This window comes from Rattus norvegicus, chromosome 14 (assembly GCF_036323735.1).
Source record: "Rattus norvegicus strain BN/NHsdMcwi chromosome 14, GRCr8, whole genome shotgun sequence".
In the NCBI taxonomy this organism is placed as follows: domain Eukaryota; kingdom Metazoa; phylum Chordata; class Mammalia; order Rodentia; family Muridae; genus Rattus; species Rattus norvegicus.
In genome coordinates this window covers 77,749,029-77,764,629 of record NC_086032.1, presented here as the reverse complement: position 1 = coordinate 77,764,629, position 15,601 = coordinate 77,749,029, and the positions used below count along the sequence as shown (strand labels likewise).

At 46.8% G+C, this 15,601-nt stretch overlaps 1 protein-coding gene and 1 pseudogene across 2 annotated transcripts in view; one reads left to right on the top strand and one right to left on the bottom strand.

Moving 5' to 3' along the window:
• The window catches only part of Crmp1 (collapsin response mediator protein 1), a 46,242-nt gene that overhangs the window by 16,287 nt on the left and 14,354 nt on the right, over positions 1-15,601 (top strand). For both annotated transcript variants that reach the window (NM_001365151.1, NM_012932.3), the window contains exons 2-5: positions 7,181-7,269; positions 10,595-10,779; positions 12,604-12,768; positions 15,424-15,485. In NM_001365151.1, the coding sequence (NP_001352080.1) occupies positions 7,181-7,269; positions 10,595-10,779; positions 12,604-12,768; positions 15,424-15,485 (501 nt within the window). The remainder of the gene's footprint in view (positions 1-7,180; positions 7,270-10,594; positions 10,780-12,603; positions 12,769-15,423; positions 15,486-15,601) is intronic.
• Positions 4,489-5,042, bottom strand: Glo1-ps1 (glyoxalase 1, pseudogene 1; annotated as a pseudogene).

Genomic DNA, 15,601 nt, shown 5'->3' with positions numbered 1-15,601 from the left:
CAGATCATCGTAGGTTTTTATGCAGTTTCCAACAGCTGCCTTTGCGGAAGGGACCAATCTCATTCTCACCCTGTGGGAAGAGAGCAGGACCCCATGGGAGGTAGGATTTTGTAAGCCTCTTGGGAATAGATATGCTTATGATCTAGACTCGTCTCCAGCTGAGCCTTAGTGTGGCTCACTTTCCTATTGTGTGGATAAGAATGTCTGAAGTGTTGAGTTAATTTTTGTAGTATAGCTCTACAAAATATTTCACATTTGTGAGGAGGACGAAGGCCTCCTGCCAGTGTGGCTCTCTCCAGTGGTTCTGGTAGCAGATAATGCTAGGCTTGGAGCAGAAGCCCTTCCTATGGCCTGGGCCACCCTCCTACTCACAAGACTCTTGATAGTAGAAGTGGCCTTGCTGTCTAGTGGTGTGGGCTCAGACAGACCCTTCAAAAGAGGCGTTCAGCAGCCCCACCCTTTGGGAGCCTTGTGCTCCAGATGTGCCCCTCTCTGATGCACAGGGTTCTTTGGCCATAAAGTGAGGGCACCTCAGTAGCTCATGGCTTTGTGTACACAGACAGGGGCAGTGCAGGGGTGTCGGGGAAGGTGTGTAACTTACTGTAGTGATGATAGGGGTAGGGGACACCAGGGCCATTTAATCCTAGGAAGAGCCATTTTTCCTCTAGGTACTTCTAGGTGGGACTTGTGTTTTGCCCTTTCTTCTAACATTTTATCATTTGCTTGTCCTTAAAACTCCCTAGAAACTATGTGAGTAGCCCAGTCATAAGCCATTGGTGGTGTGACTATGCCATCACATTTGGTTCTGCATTTCTTATTGTTTATACTTTTTTTGAAATTTTTTCCTGGAGACAGTGTCCCAGCACTCCCTTTTGGGGTCACTTGATACATGCTGTAACCCTCCTCTTCTTACCTTCAGCTCTCAGGACAATATAAGATAACCAGTGACCTTGCTTCCATTTCTTCTTAGTTTCCTCTCCCACGTTACCATCATGAAGAGCCCAGACTCATTTCTGTGAGGGGCATTCATGGCCCCAGGGTCTCACATCTGGACACATCTCTGTGTCTCTCACTTCGAGGTTACAGACAGCTCTCACAGTCGAGGGCTCAGTGTTTTCATGCTTCAGCCCACCACAGATGGAGACGAGTGAACAGTATTTTCGTCTGTTCTTAGCAGGGACTCCTCCCTCCTCCTGCCACCCCCAGTTTATATTCCATAAGCAGTACAGCCTGATGACTGTTGCCATGATGTTTCCATTGGCCCCAGTGTTATACATAACCCAGGATGACATAAATCTGTGGGGCGTGGACGCCAATACCTAACCATTTATATGAGGGAGTGGATCCTGTGTGACGTTTGTGCATGGTCCTGGGGCCAATTTTCTCTTATATATGTGGGGACTGTACCCAACCAAAGGACTGCATCTGTAAATGGTTACCTACGAAAGACAGTTCTTGCCACAGGAAGTGGCTGAGACTATACAATGCCAGGCCTGAGCTCAGCACTGTTCTTGCCCCCAGTCATTCCCAGTTGGCTGTCTGCTCTGGTGTTGCTCTCACACAAGGTTGGAAGGAGAATGTGAGCCATGCTGGGCATAGCTACTTCTGCTTATTGTTGTCGCTGTGGAATGAGCCCAGAGCATTCCATTCAGCTGTTGAATTTCTTCTTGATGTCTTCTCAGTCTTTCATTTACTGTCTATTTCCTGAGGCAATAGGTCGCCACACCACCATGTTCTTTTTTAAATGCATGAATCTTATGCATTGATGTTTAAAATATGAACTCACACATAGCTTATGTATAAAAAAAGTACGATGCTTTTTTTTTTATAATAAAACTTACCTGGTGCCTCGTTCGTGAGGGATTGTTTGTTTATTGGTTCAGTTTTGCTGCACTAAAGGTGGAACCCAGGTCCTCGAGCATGTTTGGCAAGCATTTTCTCACTGACCCACGGCCCAAGCCCAGTGGTATTTTTGTGTGCATATGCGTGTGTATGCATGAGTATGTGTATGTATATATGTATGTTATGTGTGTGGAAGCCAGAGGACACCAGTGATTATCATTCCCAAAGTGCCACTAACCTTTTATTTTTTAAAACCAAGCCTTTCATTTCATGAGTATTCACTGATTATACTGGACTGGTTGGCCAGGGAGCTGCAGGCATGTGCCTGTCTCCTCCCTGGGGCCGGGATTGCAATCATGTGCCACCACCACTTCTGGTTTCCTTGAAGTGGATTCTGGAGATGGAACTCATGTATTTGAGCTTGCAAGGCAGGCAGTTTTATTAACTGAGCCATCTCCTCTGCCCCACGTAGGAGTTTTTACCATGAGAAAAAGGAGTTTTAGAATGCAAGGTCCTTGGGTCAGAGTTATAATGTTTCTAAATTTCATCTGCTCATGGGGTGTCATGAAATCTAAAGTGTGAAGATATTTTTAAAATGTGTCACAGTGTGGTCTGGTGGATCCCATGTGGACAGGAAGTTAAGAGTCCTTGAGTCTGATTTCGAGTGCCTTGGTTACTTACACTAAGTGGGGCCACCCATGTTCCTGAGTTTAATTTGTCTGATACACACCATTCCAAGCATCAGTTACAAAGAACACGATTGTCAAAACAGATGTCTTCTGTGGATGTTACCCCATTAGATTGCATGGAAGTATGACGAGTCCGTGGAAGGAGCTGTATACAAAGCTCTTCAGAGTCCTCATCACGCTGTCAGGGTTAGGGCTTTGTGACGAGACTGAAGCCTTCCTTCTGTGCCAGGTGGGACTTTCTGAACTGCCACACCTGCGAACCCCAGTCCATGATGACACTTTCTGGATGTTTCTGAACCAGAGTTTAGCAGCAATGGCTCTGAAAACCCCTGTTCAGGGCTGGGAGAATGGTTCCCTTGGTTAGGGCTGGAGTGGGAGAGTAAATTTGGTCCTTGGAAACCATACCAGACAGACAGACAGACAGACAGACAGACAGACAAACAAAAAACAGACAAAGGTGATGGCCCAATTGGTAAGTGCTGGTGTGGAGAACCTGAATTTGGTCCCCGAAACTCACACAAAAAGCCAGACATGGTGGCGTGCCTGTAATCACAGCACAGGGTAGATAGAGAGAGGTGAATCCCTGTGGTTCATTGGCCAGGCAGCCTAGCCTAATTGGGAAGGTCCAAGCCAATGAGAGGCTGTCTCAAAAGAGAAAGACTAAGTTCTAGAAGATGACACTAGACCTTCATACATGTGTAAACACCGTCTACATGCACATGTGTTCTCCCACATGCATGAGCACGCGCGCGTGCGCGCGCACGCACACACACACACACAGACACACACACACAGAGAGACAGAGACAGAGACAGAGAGAGACAGAGAGACACACAGAGAGACACATACAGAGAGAGACACACACAGAGAGACACACACAGAGAGACACACACAGAGAGACACACACACAGAGAAAGACACAGAGAGAGGACTGTTAAAAGGCAGAGTAGCACCATTTTCAGTAAGGAAGAAAGGCAGCCACCTCACTTCTTGCCTTGTGCGTACATTCTCTTCTACAGACTTCCTGGTGTCTTTCCCCAGTGGTCCCTCTCACACACAGTATCTGGAGTTAGATGGAGGGGTGTGTTTGAGCACAGGCTTTGCTTTGTGACTCTGGAAACAGAGCTGACTGAGGCTGACCGTACACTGCATTTAAATGCCTCCTTTCAGGCTGTGCCTGAGAAACCCACTATTAAATGTGACAAGGCAGACGCTACCTCCTGCTGAGTACCAGCTGTGGATGACTCACGTTTGCCTGCTTTGGTGCTTCAGAAACCTGACCTCCCACTTGTCTGTGCTGCTCCAGACATCCAGGGCCCAGTCCTCTTCTGTCTGATGTTTTGCACTGTCCTCCAAGGTCTCCTGGGGTTGCCGCATCCTCTCTGCCTCCTGCATTAGGAGCACAGGACAGGAGGTTGGATTCGAGAACTACTGGCGTCACACCTCTCACTTTGGAGCATTCCATTTGTGGAGTGGGGGCTGCTCCATATTTTCCCCTTTGAACAAATGATGTCTTCTCTTTTCTCCTTCCTCACACAGTCCTCTTTCAAGGACTAATTCAGGTACCACGGATACCCATCTGACCACCATCCTTCAGTATTTCCACCCACCCACCCATCCGTCCTCCTCTGATCTATCCATCCATTCATCCACTAATAATTCATTTTTATGTCATCCATCCATCCTTAATACATCTATTTATCCTTCTTTCCTTCCTTCCTTCTTTTTCTCAAGGTCATAAGATAAATTGCTAATTGAAAACTAGGTTGGCTAAAGAGGGGAGATTTTTTTAAAACTCACTGAATCAGGACAATGAAAAGGATTTCAGAATGACTTGAACTGGAGCAAAGACCCACCAGTCCCCAACGCTTCTGGTGCCTCAGCATCTCAGCACCTTGCATCATGATGTTCCTTGTCCCCACTGTCCCCGACCCCTCAAAGGCACATTCTCACGGAACTAAATAATTAATGCTATTTCGTTAGGATTCAGAATTTCAATCCAGGAGCCGTCAGGATCTTGAATGAATTCCAGTCCTTTCATTTTCCCATCATCAGGCTTCTTCACAAACTTGACACCTAGTTCTTCAAATCTCTTACAGGCTCCATAGACATCAGGAACGGCAATGCCAATGTGACCAATCCCCGAGGGTCCAAGTTGCTGTTGTGATAACTCTGGGTCTCATCATCTTCAGTGCCTCAGTTGTGTGTGAGCTCCAGGGTAGTCTTTCTGGTAGAAGTCCATGCTGTCCTCTCCATCTTGTCCTTGAGACTATCATTCTTATCCTCGTATGCTAAGAAATAGAGCGAGAACTTCATAGAAGGAAAGTCAAGCTGCTGGAGAAGCATCAGTCCAAGAACCTTCATATAAAAATCCAGGGGCTTCTTAGGATCCTTAATTCTTAGCATCGTTTGCTGCAGTAGCAAATCCTTGGTGCTTGGGTCTGGGGCAGAGCAGCAGTTGAGGGCGGCCTCATCAGTGAGGCCACTGGACGCTGGCTGTGGCTCTGCCATGGCTGCCCTGGAGACTCACCGACCAATCCTGCTAGCAAATAAGCCGGCCACACGCTCCAAAAGCTGCTTTTGCTATAGACTGAGTGACAGACCCCCTTCCTTCTTCCTTTGGTTTCCTCCCTCAATATATGGATCTGTGCTGCTTGGTTTTTACAGTCTAGTTGATACAATCTATGATCACCTGAGAAGAGGGAAACGTAGTTGAGGAACTGCCCATGTTAGGTGGCCCATGGGCAAGTCTGTGGTGGCACTGTCTTGATTAAAAATTGATGTGGAAAGGCCTAGCCCATTGCTGATGGCACCATTCCTAGGCAGGTATTGTGGGATGTATAGCCTAGCCAACATAACATAAGTCAGCGAGCAAGCCAATAAGTAGCTTCCGTCCATGGTTCCTGCCTCTAGGCTCTTGCCTTGAGTTCCTGGTCTGACTTCCCTCAGTGATGAACTCTAACCTGGAAGCTAAAGTAAACCCTGTCCACCAATGAGTTACTTTTGGTCAGTGCATTATCACCACAACACCTCAGAATCTCATGGGGCAAGGCACACATTAGCCAGGCATGGATATATGTAGTCCATGTGATATGTGCTCTGATAAGTGGCGGGAAGCAAAGCAAGTATGGCGTGTAGCTTCCTCTGGCAGGCGGCAATTTGTGATGCTCTCTCAGATGTCTCTGCAGGGTGGAGTCTGAACGATGCTGCAAACATCAGGACCCCACACTTTGTTTCTGCCCAGTGAGCCCCAGTTCCTTAACTGGAATTCTTGACTTGCTCATCTCCTTCCCTCTCTCAGTAGCTGTGATGGCAGAGGGACCATTAGGATCATGGTCCTTGGGATCATCAGCTTGTCTTAATATCAAGGTTCTGGTAGTTCCAGTTTAACTGGATCCACACTAATTGTGTTTGGTATTTCATGCCTGCCTCCTCCCTGTTTCCTCTGCCAGTTTCCTAGGTTCCCTTCAGATCTCCTGCTGTCCCCTCAGGTGGGTCAGTCAGGCCCTGCCTCAGGAGGCTGGACTCTTCTGGTTCTGTCAGACTCGCCCTTGTCAAGGAATGGGGCTTAAGGCATAGTTTGAGTAACCATGGAAACAGTAATGAGCACGCAGGAAAAATGGATAGCCTCAAAAATTCAAATGAACGAACCTTAATGCTGAACAAGGCCCTTGGTGAAATGAACACATGCTTAGGCATCCACAAGGCAGAGTATCCTACAGGCACTTAAAATCATAATCTTGGGGCCGGGGATTTAGCTCAGTGGTAGAGCGCTTACCTAGGAAGCGCAAGGCCCTGGGTTCGGTCCCCAGCTCCGAAAAAAAGAACCAAAAAAAAAAAATCATAATCTTGAGGAACATGTCATAACTTGAGACATACTCATGGCAAAAAGAGAAGAAGAAGGCGGGAATTCTATTTCTCTGTTTCTGGGCTTCACACAGTTGTCAGTGTGTCTACATAACACTCCCTCCCCTACAGCCCAATACCTGGTGTGGTTCAGCTTTCCTCGACTTATCTAGGGGTCTGAAGCTGCCCAATCTAACCCCAGATGAACTTGGAAGACACACTCTCACCCTCCTGACCCCCATGAACCCCTTGGCTTCTTAAACATCGTCCTCTCATCTGTCAGCCCAGCAGAGCCGACCCAGATGCCCCATGTGTCCTCTGGGTTTTCAGAGCCTGACCCTGACCGGGAGCCAAAATAATGAATCAGTCAACATGGGACTCCTGGTGGGGAGGTCAGGATGGATAGTCTAGAGTTATAGCTGTGGAAAACAAAGGGCAATATGAAAACATCAAAATGTGTGGCCCCGGGCCACATGCCTTTAAATCTTTTTATTGTACAATTCTTTGAACACAATTATTATCCTACTTAAAAAGTGGCTTATGAAATTTTTACTTTACAAATGACCTAGTTTCTCCAATGAGTGGAAGTCACGAGGGAGGGGCTAGTATAGGCAGCGGGAGCTCAGTGGGTGCACTGGAAGCTTTCTGTCCCTGCTTCCTCCACAAGTCAGTGAGATTGAATATGATCCATTGAGGTGTTGGGAATCAGTATTCATCAAGTCAGTGGGAATTAAAATCAAGCATTTAATTGGGAATATTTACTTGCTCTTGCCGTTGATCTAATGCATCGTTTTGCTTTGCAGAGTGACCGGCTCCTCATCAGAGGCGGACGCATCATCAATGATGACCAGTCCTTCTATGCCGATGTCTACCTAGAAGATGGACTCATAAAGTGGGTTGGCCAGAACAGACCTACTACATCTTTAACAGTCATGTTGGGTGTGGGGTGGGTGGTTTCTGGGTTTCTTCATGAATTCTGAGGGACCCGTGATCTGAGGGATCATGATAACTTCTGTCCCCATTGCTGTGATGGCTCTGTTGCTGCTCTCTACCTCTGATATGAAACGACATAGATTTCCTACCCAACTCTTCCCTTGGGGTCTGGAAAAGGAAAGGAGGAGAGGAGAAGGCCACTGTAGGATCATCCTGGAATCTGGTACAGGAGCAATGAGAAGAGTGTCAGGTTGGAAGGGACCCTGCCAGTAGGACCAGCCTGGAACCATGTGTGCTTTTAGGAGGAGGAAGAAAATGGGAGGAGGAGTATGGAGTTATGGGGTGCAATAGAAGACACGACTATGAAAAGCACAATGAAGAGTGGGGCTCAGGAATGTGGGCTGGCCCTTGCCTCCACTTCCTCCCAGTTCTGGGAAACTAGAGAAGCCAGTAGGGAGGTAAGAATGGGCCCCACCATGAGTGCTTCCTGGGCACCCTGGCAAGGTGCTGAGCCACAAGGTATGGGGTTCTGTGGACATGCAGGTGCAGGCCAGTGCAAGGGTCTACCACCCATGGCAGCCTCCCTGGGCTGTGCTGTCTCTGGAGGGGGCTCATGTGGACCACTGCCCTTCCATTTTGCAAGCATACTGGACACTAAGTGAGATGATCCATATGATGTGAATGGTAATTTCAGCTCTGCAGAAGGTGCCCAGTGCTCAGTAGGGCCGCTTTTGAGGGGGCTCTTCTCTGGCCCCCTTCAGTTTCCACAGGAGCCCATGTGTTTGGAGACGAGACTCTGAGCTCAGGTGGGAACTGTGTAAGGGAGATGGACAGCGTTCATCACAGCTGTCATAGTCATGCTTTGGACAGTCCTTGACACTCCTCCCCACACTCTATCCTGCAGGTTCTAGCTGTGGGGCAGCCCTTGTGTGGTGTCAGGGTTCCTCAGAAGGACCCAGCTGTTACAGATGCTCTGCTCATCTGGCCCATGCTTACTCCATCCCTCCTTACCACTGAAGCCTGAGGCTTCTGTGCTCTACCTGGAATGGTTGCTCGCTGGGGCTGGCATTAGGATTACCCAGGCAGTATTTCTCTCTCTACTATTGATGTCTTTATCCAATAATGATGTAGAAAAGTCAAGAGGAGTTTAGAGTATCTGGGTTTGGTTATTCAAGTAGATTCACTGGCGTCTGGATCTAATGATGTCATCCCTGTGAGGACAGTGGAAGATGCTTGAGCTCCCCTTCTGGTCTGGCTGAGGCTGGCCTGGTGCCTTGACGTTTCCATAGGGACCAGGTTACTAGTTGCTGTGGTTGTTCCTCTGAAGCCCATTGTGGGGTTTTCTCCTGGGAGATGATTCTATGCTCCTGTCTCAGCAGGGACCAGACTGCTGGCCAACATAGCATGCTTGGTCATGTCAGCCTGGCCCTCTGGGAAGCTAGGAGTCTCTCTTGTGGTTGTCACTTTGGGGCAGCTTTGCTGGGTAGGCCCAGGAGCTTTTGTGATGCTCGCAGCTGTGCTGTGATTGCTTGACTAAGGGGAGGGAGCTGTGCCCAGTATGTGTAATGCTGTCCCACAACCCAGAGCTGTAACACACACAAATTGTTCAAGCGCAAGTCTCAGGTTAAGGTAAGGCAGGTCCCTCTAAGAAAGTCTTGTCTTGTTTGTAGATAGTCTCTTTGTCCTGTGTCCTTTTAGACTTATCCCCCCATGTGCTCCATTGTCCTAACATACTTTTTAAATTGTAAATTATTTTATGTTATTTTTGAGATTAATGTAATTACATTCCTTCCCTTTCCTTTCCTCCCTCCGAACTCTCCCATATAATCCCTATTACTCTCTTTCAAATCCGTGTCCTCTTTCTTCATTAATTATTATTACATGCATGCATGTATATATACATATATATTCCCAAATATAACCCACTCAGTCTGTATAATGTTTCCTGTGTCTACGCTTCCAGGGCTGACCATTTGGTATCAGATAACCAACTGGGGTGCCTTTCCCCGGGGAAGACTCTCTGTCCTCAGCTATCTGTAGTTGCCCATAGTTCTTGGTGTAAGGTTGAACGTTCCTCTGTCCCCTTTGGCATGTCCATTGGTGTCATTCTTGTTCAGTTCAGGTTTGGGCAGTCATGTCCATGAGACTCTATGAGTATATAGCTCTTCTGACATTCCCAGGAGACACAATCTTAGAACAAATTCCCCGATCCTCTGTCTCTTACAGTTTTCCCAGTCCCTCTTCCGCAGTGTTTCCTGAGTGTTGGGTGTAGGAGTGTTCTGTAGATGTAGCCATTGGGACTGGCCTATGCACTATGATTGGTTGTGGTTCTGTAGTACTCTCTCTGTGTGTGAAGAGAAGCTTCTTAGATGAGGGTTGAGGACTTTACTTATCTGTGGGTATGAGGATAAATGTGTAGACTGTTTTTATGATTTATGCTGATTCAGTAGTCCATGACTTACTAGCTCTGGGTTGTTGGCTCGGTTTTCAGTCCCAGACATGGCTTTCCTCTTATTGCGCAGTTCTTACATCCAGTAAGAGAGCTGCTGATGACCACCAAGGTATGCCTGTCACTGCTAATCACTGATCTAGGGTTATGATGCATTCTGATCATTGATAAAGTTCATAGGCATCACAGCTGTGTAGGGCTATTTGATTGCCTTCATCCTTTATACTTTTTAAAATTAATCCTAGTCCTATTGGATTAGGGCCTACCCTAGAGACCTGTTTTATTTCTGTGACGACCCCGTCTGTACTATAGAAATATTCTGAGTTGCTGGAAGTTGGAGCATAACATTCTTAACATAAGAATGTTAGGGGGACACATTTGAGTACTTAAGTGTTGGTGAAATCCTGTGGGACTAATAGGTCCTGCTGCTGCCTCACTCAGCGGCTTTTCCTTGTATCCCTTAGGGAACCGTCAAAACCACAAAGTTCCCTAGGGATTGCCTCTTTGGAGAGAGGCTGGTTTCTTCTTAGCTCTGCCATCTCCCCTCCTGGAGTCTCCTAGATAGCCTGGCCATCCATTCAAAAGACCTCCGGCGCTTTTGAATTCATACTATGCCACACTCGAACATTAGATACAGGCTCTGGGCCCTTGAGAATGCTATACCTGAGTCCTTCTTCTCAGCCCAGTGCCCTGTGTCAGCTTAGGTGGGAAACATGTACTTTGAGGAGCTGACATTCTACAGTTGGCTGCCTTTTATTGTTTTGTTAAGAACAAACAAAAAAAAAACCCCAAACCAACCAAGCCAAGCCAAGATTTATCTGTTATTTGCCTCCAGGCAAATAGGAGAAAACCTGATTGTTCCTGGTGGAGTGAAGACCATCGAGGCTAATGGCCGAATGGTCATTCCTGGGGGCATCGATGTCAACACTTACCTGCAGAAGCCGTCCCAGGGCATGACCTCAGCCGATGACTTCTTCCAGGGCACCAGAGCAGCGCTGGCAGGTGGAACCACGATGATCAGTGAGTGGCACTCTCCTTGGCCTTAGAGACATGGTCTGTGACCCTGGCCTCCCCACTGGTACACACTGGTGTTTGGTGCACTTGGCCCTGTGCTCAAGGTTCCTGTAACTCCTTGTCACACCTTACCACAGTAAATACAGGTCATTGCTGTGGGTGCCTCTTGTCCAGAACAAAAAGAGTTCAATCACATGGACGGTAAATCTTTAAAAGTTATTTCACTGTGCATCGGAGTGAAATTGTTACCTATGTGGTGTGTTCAGATTGGGTGTTTGCAGTGAATTGAAACAAAAGCTCCCATAGGTTTGCAAAAAGTAGGAAGAGGTGTTATTCAAAGAAGAGTTAGAGAACAGGTCAGAATCCCCTGAAGAAGCTAGGGGAAGACACCCAAGCGTCCCATTATTGTTCTGGACTTCTTTTTATGGGGGTTCAAGGAGTTCCAGTTGCTAAGGGCCATGGTGAGGGTGGTTCTGTTGTGACTGATAGTGTAGATCACATACATACTTTTCTACGATACAAATCCCTTACCATGATGTCTCTGTTTTTAATCATATACACTTCCAAGTACACATAGGCATAAGGTGGTAAAGAGGAGATTCTCTCTTAAAAGTTCCCTTTGAGAACAGTTTCCCAACTATACATCTACCCTGAACCAGTTCAGGTTGAATAGGCCTTTTGGGTCTCCTACCTGGAGCATAAGAAGACCATGATTGAATAGAAGCTAAGACTAATGGTTGTTAAGGGAAGAAAAATAATCTCTCTGTTGTTCAGAGAGAGGGTTGTGCGTGCAGCTTAGTGTAGCTGGAGTCCGAGGCTGCTGACGGGTTGGTAGGTGTATTATTCTCATTGCGTGCTCGTGCGTGCGTGTGCGTGTGTGTGTGTGTGTGTGTGTGTGTGTGTGTGTGTGTGTGTGTGTGCATGCATGCATGTGCCCATGCACACAGTATGTGAGAGTTTCAGGCTACCAAGTAAATTATTAATTATTGGTGTGAATATCATTTAATGCTGTGCATAGCCCAAGCCAAGCGGAGTCCCAGGATACTAAACTGTTCCCTATGGTTACTTGCCTTAAAGTGACCAGAGACTCATAGGGGCTGGGTATGTTATATTAAAGGTGTTTATTTGAGCTCAATGGTTTTGGAAAACTGAAAGTTCAAGGTTCAGTGGTCCCCCTCCATTCAGCCTCTGGCGAGGGACTCCTGAGTCACATACTCCTGGAAAATAGCATCATGATATAAATGCCATATGTGATGGGAGGACATATGGGATGTGATCACAAGGCAGGACTTACTCTCTTTATCAAAGACATCATCAGCTCACTGAGTGATCCCAGAATCAGTACCTCCCACCAGCACAAATATAGCGTCCCAGTCACCTTCCGGGAAATGGTGATAGTGGTGGTGGTTTTGATGATGATGATGGTTATGGTGATAATGATGGTGGTGGTATGGTGATGTTGATGGGAATGATGGTGATAGTGTTGATTGGTGATGATGATGATGATGGTGATAATGATGGTGGTGGTATGGTGATGTTGATGGGAATGATGGTGATAGTGTTGATTGGTGATGATGATGATGATGGTGATAATGATGGTGGTGGTATGGTGATGTTGATGGGAATGATGGTGATAGTGTTGATTGGTAATGATGGTTATGGTGATAATGATGGTGGTGGTATGGCGATGCTGACAGGAATGATGGTGATAGTGTAGACTGGTGATTGTGGCAATGATGGGAAAATTGATGGGATGGTGGTGGGGGTGATGTGGCCACTGTTGGAACATTTTGGGTCCTGAGCATCATGACACATGTCTCTCTGTCCCAGTTGACCATGTTGTTCCTGAACCTGGGTCCAGCTTGTTGACTTCCTTTGAGAAATGGCACGAAGCAGCAGACACCAAATCCTGCTGTGACTATTCGCTCCACGTGGACATCACGAGCTGGTATGATGGCGTTCGGGAGGAGCTGGAGGTGCTAGTGCAGGACAAAGGTCAGTGAAAACCCAGAATGGGCCATAAAATCCCTTAACTCTCTTCTGTGTGCCCAGCTTAGAGCTACACATGTGTGTTAACTGATGGAAGGATGTGCTCCTGGTTCAGGGAGTGCATACTCCTTGAAGTCTTGAGGAAGCATTCCTAGCCCACAGAACAAGTCCTATCTCTATAACCTGACACAGAAGGTCTTGGCTGGTCTAGCCTTACTTTCTGCTCAAGCCATTTCCCTGACAAGTGTATTCATTTTTTGCCTATCAAATGCTCTTCCTCAAGACCCAGCCCAGCAGAGCTCTTGCCCTTAACCTGTGAGAATTGCGTTATTCCTAAATACCGAGAGCTGAGTCTGGCCTTGTGAGGGCACAGCCCTTGTGTTGTTCTTTGATTTGTCTGGCTGGCCCTGTGAATAACTCTTGTGGGTAGACATCTTGCTATCTCACTTGGTTCCCCTCTGATCAGACTCACACCAGGTGACCCTGCTCACTGCAGACACGTTCAGTTGTCCATCACACGGGGGAGAAATGGGTCAGAAAGACAGGAGGAAAATGAGGACTGGCAGCAGGGTGGAACAGGTCAGGACATGTGTGGTCAGTCCAAAGGGGACCTTCTGGAGGTCCCTCCCAGAGAAGGAGCTCCTATACTGCCGAGCTTCAAGAGGTCCTGGGTACACTTTAATGTTTACAATTCAGGTTATGTCTTCTCATTATAAAAGTTGTTCCTAATACATAAAAATCAGAAAAGCAAACATTTCCCCCTCTGGTTCTGCTTCCCCTCCCAGTGAGACATTAGTTCAGCATTATCACCTTTACTTCCTGTCCATGTCAGCGATTTTTCCCTAATATGGTTGTGCAGTTGCTGTAATTTGAAACCTTTCCCTCCACGTAACGTTTTATGACTGACATGGCCCTCCATCAGTAACTTTTTAATGACACCATTTATGAAGCGCAATGGCTAATTTGTTCAAACTGATTTGTTTTCAGTGGGCATTTAAGTTTCCTGTTTGTTTCATTATAAATTGAGTTCTGGTGAGCACCTTCACACAAGAGCTGTAGTTTTGGAGTTTTATGATTTCTTTAGATGTCGAGAAATAAAATCACAAAATGTGAATTTTGGGACCATGACTCTTATGGCCAATTGATTTCCTGAAAGATGCTCCCATCTGTGCAGCCTCAGGGCCACATCAGAGTCCCTGGTTCCCATGTGTCGTACCATTGGGTGTCACTGCATTTGGGGTGCCCTTGCTAATTTCAAGCCAGGGTATCGTTATAGCTTTCGTCACAGTTTTTTGATTACTAATTATACTCATGTTTTGTGCAGATACTCCCCGTGTGACTATTCAGTTGTCCCTGTTCCTCTCATCAGTTCAGATTCCCTGTGTCTGTGTGTGCTCTGCTGGCAGGAGGCATGATTCTTCTGTGATGGTTACTGTGACTCTTACAGCATGCACAGTCATCACAAGAGAACCTGCCATGGTGATCTCTGTGTCCTCACTGAGCTCTGGCAACAAGGATATTGCCTCAGTGTGTATGACTATATCAAGGTTTTATATTTTCAGATGGGCCCATCTCTGCCCTGATTACAGTCTCTTAAGCGTCGTATTTGTGCTTCCCTCGTGCATGTACTAATTGTGATATTTTCACTTGAGCGTGCTTGATTAGCCCATGGTATTTTTATGCTAATCTTGGAAAACAATTTTCATTTCTATTTTTTTCCCATTATTTTAAGAGAAGGAATTTTTGTAACGCTTGCTTTCTACACACCAGACGCTCCTGGCTTGCCGTTTCTGTTGCTAAGTAAAAGAAGTTCGTTCCCTTTAATACTGTCTCTCGGGCTCTTTTCTTCTTCTCCAAATGGTTTCATGCTTTACCTACAAACCAGAGTCACAAATCACAGGTCCACAGGACCAAGGCAAAATGACCCATGAGCCACAGTCTCTGTCCTCAAGCAACTTGAAGAATGAGAGACGAGCCCTCTCCAGTCTATCCCATGTTCCTACAAACCTCTCCTCACGACCAAGTCTTGCCCTTTCTTCCTTTTTAAATCCCTGCCTAGGCTCTTCCTAGAGTCTTCAGCACCCTCTTCCCGGCAGGATTCCCCAGTCTTTTCCATACTCATGCATCTTCTGTTGCCAGGGCTGTCTCTCCAATGCAGGATGTACTTCATGGTACCCCCTGTGGGGAAGAGTTATACGCTAGACACAGAAGTTGATTGCACGTCTTGGTGCCACACACCAGAGCGTGGTTTGTACTGGTTATGATACTGAACTTCTCCTTGTGTATTTGTATTCCAATTAAAAAGAATGGGATCTGGAAACATATGCTCCCTTTGTATTACCTGGAGGTAGACACTTTGTAGAAAGGAAGATATTCTTACCATGAGTACCCCTCCCTCTTTTGCACAGTTCCTGGTCTCCTCCTTTTCTACCCATTCCTTCCTTCCTTTACCCTCAGATTCAGCTCAGGTTTGATCTTTCTTGGAAGGCTCCAGGGACTGAATGCCACTCCTAGCCACCCCTAAGCTGGGTTTGGTGCCACACTCTGGATCCTATGGCGTCTTCTCTCCTGACAGCTGTTACTATGTACCAGGTCATTTGATTTGCTGGGAAGACCTTCGTCTCTACTCAAACATGTTCTCTCCATCTTATCTTGCAATAGGTGTCAACTCCTTCCAAGTCTATATGGCATATAAGGACCTGTACCAGATGTCTGACAGCCAGGTAGGCTCTGCGGCAGGCTTCCCTTCATCTGCATAGGCCAGAGCCAGCATTCATGAGCGGGGGGACCCTCCAGCCTGGGCTCAGGTCTTACTCCCAGCACTAAGTGCAGTGTGACT